General features: G+C 49.1%; 1 protein-coding gene across 1 annotated transcript; it reads left to right on the plus strand.

Moving 5' to 3' along the window:
* The first annotated feature begins 1,124 nt into the window (after positions 1 to 1,124).
* On the plus strand, positions 1,125 to 6,641 carry KRT9 (keratin 9). Its single transcript, XM_003786664.1, has 8 exons — positions 1,125 to 1,781; positions 2,522 to 2,604; positions 2,707 to 2,863; positions 3,111 to 3,272; positions 4,018 to 4,143; positions 4,264 to 4,487; positions 4,914 to 5,512; positions 6,622 to 6,641. Exons 1-8 carry the CDS (start codon positions 1,125 to 1,127, stop codon positions 6,639 to 6,641), a joined length of 2,028 nt encoding a protein of 675 aa, XP_003786712.1.
* Positions 6,642 to 9,543: the final 2,902 nt, after the last annotated feature.

Below are 9,543 nucleotides of genomic sequence, written 5' to 3' on the forward strand. Positions count from 1 at the left end.
TGAGTGTTTCTCATGGATCTTTTACTAGGAGATGAGCTAACTATTAACAGCATCATTTTACAGAGGAAACCAAGGCACAGAGTAGTTAAGTACCTTATCAAAGTCACACAGCCTGTGAGCACAGAGCAGGGACAGTGCTCCAGCAGTCATCCCACAGCTACAGCCTTCTTTATCACTCCCTGCTGGCCTTGCTGACCAGAAGATGCGTCTGAGTTAAGTCACACATCTCTGTGTCCCCAGGGGATCAGTATGGGGCAGACACACAACCAAGGCCAATTCTATACCTCCTGCTGGACCCTGCAGAAGGACCAGGACAGTCAGGCCACTTGCCTTCCTGCTCAAACGTTGGCTAGCGTTAGCAACATTTTATTTATTTGGTCCACTTTCTTCTCCTGGTCTTTCGTGTGAACCCTGGGCACTGTCCTTGGGCGCTGGCGGGCACATTGCTCTATGTCTTTCTCCATCTTTTGGCCACGCCACTTGTCTCCTCACCAGATAGAGTCTCCTGAGGGCAGAGCCTTGGTCTCCCCAGAAAGCCTTGAGGATCCTGAGAGCAGAACTGGTTTCTCATCCGACTGGGGCTCACGAGAGCAGGGGCTATGCCACCCCCATGCTCTATAAGACCTCCTTGGTACCCTGGGCACAGGTCGCCCACAGTGGGCACAAAGTGGGAGCAGGGTGGGTGCAGATAGTAGTAATCACCAATGGTGGAGGTGACTCTGCTCCTGGGAGTTTCTATCTCAAAGGGGCTAAGTCTCAGACCTGCTGTTGTGGCCAGTCAGAGACCAAACTCCAGGATCTAGGTCACCCCTGTGGCAGCAGAGCTGATTTATGGCACCCCTGACAGCCTAATATCATCAAATTACCCTAAACAATGGAGAGAGGCTGGGCTGCCCCTAGGCAGTCAGCAAAGGACGCTGAGCTTTGGGCGACCGCTGCCTCCCCATCCCAGACCTCCTTTGGGTCTGTGGGGGGAGGCTGGCACTGAGCGAGGTCACACCCAGGCGTGCCACCATCAGCCGGGGGTATAAGTAGGCAGCCCTGGGGACAGCTCTGTACCTTGCACTCAGGAGTCAGCAGCACTCCTCCAACTGCTTCCCATCCTAGGAGCCGAGCGCAGGGCCATGAGTTGCAGACAGTCCTCATCCTACTACAGCCGCAGCAGCCTTGGTGGCGGCGGCGGTGGCGGTGGCAGCAGCATGTCTTCCTGCAGTCGTTTCAGCTCCTCGGGGGGTGCCGGAGGAGGGGGCCGATTCAGCTCTTCCAGTGGCTATGGCGGGGGGAGCTCTCGTGTCTGTGGGAGGGGAGGCGGCAGCAGCTTTGGCTCCATCTACGGCGGAGGATCCGGGGGTGGGTTTAGTTCTAGTAGTTATAGTTTAGGGGGTGGTTCCAGAGGTTTTGCTTCTGGTGGATGCTTTGGTGGGTCTGGAGGCTTTGGGGGTGGCTTTGGTGGTGGTTCTGGAGGTGGCTTCGGCGGTGGTTCTGGAGGTGGCTTTGGCGGTGGTTTTGGTGGTGGGTCTGGAGGTTTTGGAGGTAGCTATGGTGGGTCTGGGGGTGGCTATGGTGGCAGTGATGGTGGTATTCTGACCACAAATGAGAAGGCCACCATGCAGGAACTCAATTCCCGGCTGGCCTCCTACTTGGATAAGGTGCAGTCTCTAGAGGATGCTAACCGTAACCTGGAGAGTAAGATTCAAGACTGGTATCAAAACAAGGGGCCCAGTGTATTCCAGAAGGACTACTCTGATTACTACGACACTATTGCTGATCTCCAGAAACAGGTAAGAGAGCAGAGGCCAGAAAACAGGAAACAGCAGAGGCAGGAAACTCCAATCCTCCTCTTTCTCTAGCTCTCTTTTCTCTCTTATATACCTTATCTTCCCAAAAGGTAAAATGGTAGACTCTAAGCTTAAACAACATCCAGGGAACCCATCTTTTTAGAAACTTTAAACTTGCATCAGAAACAAACCTCTGGTTTCTGAAGGCCCAGGGCTGGGACGGGACTGTGGCAGTCGGGCTCCTTGCTGTTCTCACCCCTTCCCTGTGCTGTCACACAGGCTGCCTCTGGATGTGCTGTTTCTTCTACCTATGCCTCTTCCATCTATTTGTGTTCAATCTTCAGGGCCCAATTCAGTTGCCATCTCTTTCCTGAAGTCTTTCTTGATCTCTCATAACCATAACCCGCCTCTCCATTCCTGAACTCTTTTAGGATACTGTGGACTTTGTAGTCAATGGGGGGCTCCTTGAGGAACAGTATATCAGTGATCTCTGAACTCCATGGTGGTCTTTGCAGTAGATCTTCAAATATTTGTTGAATGGATGGTTGATGGCCACACTGAACATCCTTGCTGAAGGCTGGGAGGGGTCTGGGCCATTCATCAGCTGTTGGAAGCTCCTTCTGCTTCTTGAACATCTTCCCGGTTGGGACCTTCAACCTCCGATGGCTTTGGCTGGCCCCTTGTCCTCCCAGCAGTGGGGCACAGCAGGGTAGCATGATTCCATGCTGCTTTCTCTTTTTCAGAAGGAGGATACGACCGTAGACTATAACAAAACTCTCTTGGATGTTGACAACACTCGCATGACACTAGATGACTTCAGGCTAAAGTGAGTCCTGCTCCTTTCATCAATACGTACCCCATCCCCAGTGCTCTGGAGGTCCCTGGAGAGCCTGGTGCCTTTTCAATCATTCTCTACCCCTGCCTGCAGGTTTGAGATGGAGCAAAACCTGCGGCAAGGGGTGGAAGCCGACATCAACGGCCTGCGGCAGGTGCTGGACAACCTGACCATGGAGAAGTCTGACGCAGAGATGCAGTATGAGAGCCTGCAGGAGGAGCTACAGGCCCTCAAGAAGAATCATCAGGAGGTGGGATGCTGGCTACTACAGCTTACTGGCAAGAGGGAAGGACGGGAGAGCAGAGGCCCTGTGGGGCATTGCCTGGGAGACATTCTCTCCCTTGCTTCCCAAGAGGACACTTGCAGCTCCTCCTTAGCACTGTCTATGGTGGTGGTTCAGCTTTGATTTCACAACTATACTCTGGAAGCACACTCTGAAAGATGGTGAAGAGGATCCTACCCTTGACCTGACCACACATTCCCTTCTTCCCTGGCAGGAAATGAGCCAGCTGACTGGGCAGAACGATGGGGATGTGAACGTGGAGATAAATGTTGCTCCTGCCAAAGATCTCACCCAGATCCTCAATAACATGCGCAAGGAGTATGAAGATATCATTGCTAAGAACCGAAAGGATATCGAGCAACAATATGAGAGTCAGGTGAGCAGAGTGGGCTGCCCATCCAGCTGTCTCTCTCTTCACCCTTGCAGCTCTCTGTTCCTCTACCCCATCCCTCTCTTCCATCCCTTCATCCCCCACTACTTTGTTTCAGTGCAGCTGTCACTGACCTGTCTTCTGATGGATGTTACTCATTCATCTTTCTTCACTGCACACAGATGTAATTGTGGAGTAGCTTCTCAGTGTTGGGTTTTGTGCGAAGTGCTGATGTCTCAGAGATGAGCCCAATAAGATTGCTGCCCTTGAGGGCTCACAGTTTGTCAGCTGTGTGAGAGCAAAATCAGAGCCTGAACAACTTACTTTAATGCTATGTAAGATAGGACCTTAGAAGAGGGATACAGTGTGCCTCCAATACCACCCTGTGCTCCTTGATGGCTCCCTTCCTCCTTGGGTCTCCAGAGCCTCTCAGAGAGCCTCACACATAAAGGCAAGGTCTGTAGTGTGTGTGTATGCTGTACTTGGAAGGTGGGGAACAGTTTGAAAAAAGATTAGAAAGGTGATTTGGGGACAAAGTATGAAGGGCTTTGAAACCTTGCTAAGAGGCAATGTCATGTTGAGAGAACTGGAGAATCCCACATGGCTGGAGAGATCCAGAACTCAGAATAACTTATCCTTGGTTTTGGCTCAGCTTTGACCATGAAGGTGAAGATCCTGGTGGGTGGGACAGAACCTTTCCCACTGAAGCTATTGGCCCACCCTGGTTCTCACTGAGCCTTTGGGTTTGCAGATGACCCAGATTGAGCAGCAAGTGTCAAGTGCTGGCCAGGAGGCGGAGTCCAACACCAAGGAGGTGACTCAGCTTCGGCATAGTACCCAGGAATTGGAGATCGAGCTGCAGTCTCAGCTCAGCAAGGTTAGTATCCCTGCTCTAGACCCTCTGCCAGGGTGGGATGCAGGAAGCTTTGCATGATCTCCAGGAGTGGGAAGGAGAGGAGCTATGGCATCCCTCCTAAAACATCCTCCTGCCCCACAGAAAGCAGCCCTGGAGAATTCCTTGGAAGAAACGAAGAATCGCTACTGTGTCCAGCTGCAGCAGATCCAGCATCAGATCAGTGATCTGGAGGGCCAAATCACTGATACTCGGCAAGAGATTGAGTGCCAGAATCAGGAATACGGCCTTCTGCTCAGCATCAAGACACGGCTGGAGCAGGAAATTAAGACCTACCGCAGCCTCCTTCAGGGTGGCCAGGAAGACTTGTAGGTGTCCCAGGATTCTTTTGAACCCCTAGGAGTGCCTAGACCTCTGCTATGACTTCGGTTCTCTGAATAGAGGCAGCTGGGGAAGCTCTTGTACACAAGGGTCTGATGGGTTGGGGACTTCTTCATCCTGTGTGTGTGTGGGGGGCCTCAGGGCATTTGGGCTTTGGGGAAGTGGATGATGACAATGTGAGAAGGAGCTGCTTCCCTGCTCCAGGGAAGTGTACGGCTTCACAGTCCCAGACAGAGGCTCTCTCCTCCCAGCTGCAGTACCAGCTCACCTTCTGTCCTCTGCCCTCCAGAAAAAAAAAAACAGAAAGATTCATGTTTGGGTCTTGAGTCTGTCCAGGGCCATCTTAGTCTATTATTTGTATATATATGTGAGGGCCACACATTCGATCTCTTTTTTCTTTCTTTCTTTTTCAGTGACTCTTCTGGAGCTGAAAAAATTGGCTTTGGAGGTGGCCAAGGAAGTCGAGGAGGAAGTGGATCTTATGGTGGAAGTGGAGGCAGTTCTGGAAGAGGAAGGGGGTCTGGAGGAGGCAGCTATGGTGGAGGAAGTAGCTCTGGAGGAGGAAGAGGAGGTGGTTATGGTGGTGGAGGAAGTGGCTCTGGAGGAGGAAGTGGAGGTGGTTATGGTGGAGGAAGTGGCTCTGGAGGAGGAAGTGGAGGAAGCTATGGTGGAGGAAGTAGCTCTGGAGGAGGAAGCCATGGTGGAGGAAGCCATGGTGGAGGAAGCTATGGTGGAGGAAGTAGCTCTGGAGGAGGCAGCCATGGTGGAGGAAGTAGCTCTGGAGGAGGAAGTGGAGGCAGCCATGGTGGAGGAAGTGGTTCTGGAGGAGGAAGTGGAGGCAGCCATGGTGGAGGAAGTGGTTCTGGAGGAGGAAGTGGAGGCAGCTATGGTGGAGGAAGTGGTTCTGGAGGTGAAAGTGGAGGCAGCTATGGAGGAGGAGGTGCAACCAAAGGTGGAAGTGGTGGAAGATCGCCCTCTTCCTCAAGACCTGGTGACTATGATGATACAAAAGGTAAGGAACAATACAATTCTTGGCTGTGGGGTAGGGAGAGACACAACTCCAGGTTGTGGGGTGGAGGAAGAGGCAAAGTATCATGCCTCCTTTTCAGTATCTTTGAACCTCTCTGGAGAATACATGTTCTGGACCGAACTAGATTTTAGAGAGGTCTCTAATGAGGTTCCATAGATTTTCCTTTGGTTCTTAATTGATCATTATTTTTGACACAGATTTGGTTGAGGCTACAATCAAATATACACATGGCCAATTCTCAATAGTTTAAGAGATGGGTTGATAATTGTGCACTAGCTTATATATTTCTAATCATGCTTTTTAAGGCAAGTTTTATTATTGTCCCTATTTTTAAAAAAATGAGCCTCAGAGAAAATAAGTAATTTACACAAGGTTATATAATTCATAGATGAGGGACTCAGCTCAGTGTGGCTCCCTAGTCAGTGCTTTCAACCATCATGAGGATGGGAGACCTGGATTAGCAACAGTGTTGGTGGAAAAGAGGTTCAAGAGTTTTAGTCAGTGGTTGACTTGCACAAATATTACGCAATGCAGCTGCCAAAAGAAGTACACAATGAATATGACAGTCTAAATGGAAGAAAAGAGTCACACAGTAAAGCAGTCCCTAGGTCGGGGAAAATTCCCTCATGTACATACTGAATTTTATAAAATAAAAACTTAATATGAAATGATGGTAAAAGGCTGGGTCACATGACAGGGAATGTTTAGCTCAGAGGAGGCTTGAGGTGCCTGGGAGCCACCCTTCTGTAGGGGGTCTGGTATGGTTTTGTGTGTCCAGTGACATTGCAGGGCTATGCATGTGCTTCTAGAGGTGAAGTTGGGGCCATCTTTGCCTCAATATGCAAAAATGTACTAATGAAGCTGCTGACTGCAGAGGGCTGCCTCATGGGAGATTGTCTGCCAGGGCTACTGCAGGAGATTCAGGAAACAGATGGGGACAAGAGGTTGGGTGACCCCAACTCTTTCTACCTCAGGACTCTCTAGATATTGAGGCTCCAGTGTTCCTGCTCCCAGTTTCACCATTTTTCTCCAAGTCCCAACTTCTCATAGTCCTTTCTTTTCACAGTCACTTCTCTTCCATCTCTCCACAGGTTACCACATGCGATACTAGAGCCTCTGTGAACTTTCCCTGCCCAGCCCCGGCTGAGCTTCCCCCAGATGGCAGACCCTGGATGAAGCCTGTTTACTGCATCCTGACATCAGGAATAGCTGTCAATGAGCCCTGGTGCCCATTTGGGACTGGACTGACTTGGAGCGTGTGCCTCTGGTTGTCTACTGGCTTCCTACTGTGCTGGGCTTTGATGGCTTCAGGGTTGGGAAGGCCTCCCTTGCTTTCTAGGGCTTGGGGTGACCTCACACCCTGCCCGATCCCAAATTCCTAATAAACCTTTCCCACTGCAACTCAAACTTCAGTGTGGACCCATTTGTTCTTTGAGATAAGAAGGGAGTGAATAGAGGTCAAAAGAATCAATTGAATCCACTATGAAAAGTGTTGGTTAGCTTTTCTATCAGTTAGCTTTTGTTTATAATAAAGCAACTCACAGTTTGGTGGCTCAAGATAGCAACTATTAATTTAACTTATAATTTTTTCAGTTGGCAACTTAAACTGGGCAATTTTGTTTTCTTTTATGCATCTGTGGTCAGCTATAAGGGAGCCAGGTGGCTCTGCCTTGGAAGTTTTCTGGATGCTGGCTAGGATGATGTGGATGAATGAGCTGTATGACTTATTCTCCAGCCGGCTAGCTTGAGCTGTATTCCGTGACCATGGCAGCGTGCAAGGCCTCTTGAGGCTTAGGTTCAGAATAATAACTCTGTCTGCATTATATTGGCCAAAGCAAGTGATTACCTAGCTCAGACCGAGGGCAGGGGAAACAATCTTCTCTTGATGGGAGGAGGTGCAAAGCCATGTGGCAAAGGGAAGGGTATGGGGGAAGGGCAATAATTGAGGCCACTTTTGTTGCCAACAATCTACCATAGTCTACTGGTAGGTTGTGTGTTAGCTATGGATGGAAATAAGACAATAATGTGGTTTTTGCTTTGGAAGATTTCATAGATATGAAAAATATAGGCAAAAATGAGGTATTCTGAGGCAGAATAAGGAACATTCTATAAGAAAGATGGTAGCCAATAACATTCTTCAAGGATTCTGATAGTCAAAACTCCTTTTCATAGCTAGGGCAGAGAGCCCTCTCATCCTATGTACCAGGTACGATAGCTACATGGCAAGTCTTGCCAAAGCTTAAAACAACTACTTATTTTGCTCATGAATCGAAAAATGGAAACCACACTTGGTGGGGACAGCTCATCTCTGTTTCTGTTGGTGTCCTTGTGGCTCATAGGCTGGGGACTCTTGCTCACTCACATATCTGGCCCAGGTGGGGCTCCTCAGACATCTCCATCTCCCTGGAGAGTGTGTCAGTGTGATCCCTCCCACAGGAGAGCTTCAGGGTAGCCAGACTTCTCACACACTGGCTCAGAGTTCCCAAAACATATGCCCTAAGTGAGAAACGGCCAGGAATGTTGGGGTACCAGCCCCCACATAACCTGTGGGTATCCCTTGGTGATTGGCGGTGATGAGAGAAGGAAAGAAATAAAGACAAGAGACAAAGTAGGATTTAAAAAGGTGGGCCTAGGGGCCCGTTGCCATCTAACTCAAGGAACAGCAAAGGCCCCTTGTTGTGTGTTAACTTGGTATTTGTTACCTCCATTGTCTTCAAATCAACCAATAAGCAATCACCAGGAAAAGCCAAAAATAGCACTATACATCATCAGTTTTGTGGTGCTTACAACTTCAACTAAGCTCCTCTCTAACCAAATTTAATTTTTAACACAAAGAACTGAGATGCAGTCTACGGAACAAGGAACAAGACTTACAAGCAGGATGAGGGAGTAGACAGCAAGTTTGACCATGCACACAGTTTCCAAAGGAGGCAATGAAGTCTCCTGGTCCCTGTGGCCAGACAGGGCGACAACACACTTGTTTCAGGAGTGGGGAAGAAAGAAGTTGTTCCTCTTATCTCGACCCCAAGAAGTTGTTGCTCTTTCGTGGAGAGCTTGCTGCATGTACTGGTCCCAGCACATCTAGCCACAGCGCATTACCCCCTAGAGACCATGGTGCAGGCTCTCTGTAGGGCAAAGTTCAGGCCTCAGCAAGACATTTCTTGTCGTTTTTTCCAAGGCCTGTGCTGCTGTAGTTCAGCAGACTTTGGGGGCTCCCAATATGTGTTGTGGTCTCCCTGTGCACATACTCTCAATACGTGTGTTTTCTACCTTTCCTGTATCCCATTTCTCACAAGCTGCATCCCCTAACTAAATTTGTATGAATAAAAACATCATTAAAAATCCAATTTATGTGGGTACTTCAAAAAGGTGCCGTCTTCTGCCTGTACTCCCTCGGCCTTGTCCTCCCACATGTCCACCCACAGAAGGTATTTTACTTATCACCAGAACTTGGGAGTCACATAGTGTCACTTTTGATATAGGCACTGGCCTGCCTAGATTCAAAGGAAAGGAACAAAGAGCTTGCACTAAGCAGAATTCCAAGATGATCCACCTAGATTCCCAGCCCTGGGGTACATGTATTTTCTCCACTTATTTGAGTAAGCACGAACCTAGGTGCTGCAATGAAGGGATTTTGGTAATTCAAGTCTCAAATATGTTGCTATTAAGATAAGGAGATTATCTGGTGGGCTTGACCTAATCACCTGAGCCCTTTAAAATCTGAGGGTTTCTTCTGACTGGTTACAGAAAAAGTCACAGATCTGAAGTGTGAGAAGATTACTGTCGATGGCTATATCACCCTGATTGCACCTAACCCTGTGTGAAGTATGAGAAGATTTCAATGTGTCTTTGTTGGCCAAAGATGGAAGGGGCCATGTGGAAAGGAATGTGTGGGCTCAAGGAGCTAAGAGCCAGTAAAGATCAGGGAATCACAGTCCTGCAGCTGCAAGGACCAGAATTTTTCTGAGATAAAGAAAGAGCTTGGATTTCTTTCCTGGAGCCTAAGAGGAGGT

Source organism: Otolemur garnettii, unplaced genomic scaffold (genome assembly GCF_000181295.1).
Source record: "Otolemur garnettii isolate 467f Iridium unplaced genomic scaffold, OtoGar3 scaffold00018, whole genome shotgun sequence".
Taxonomy (NCBI): Eukaryota; Metazoa; Chordata; class Mammalia; order Primates; family Galagidae; genus Otolemur; species Otolemur garnettii.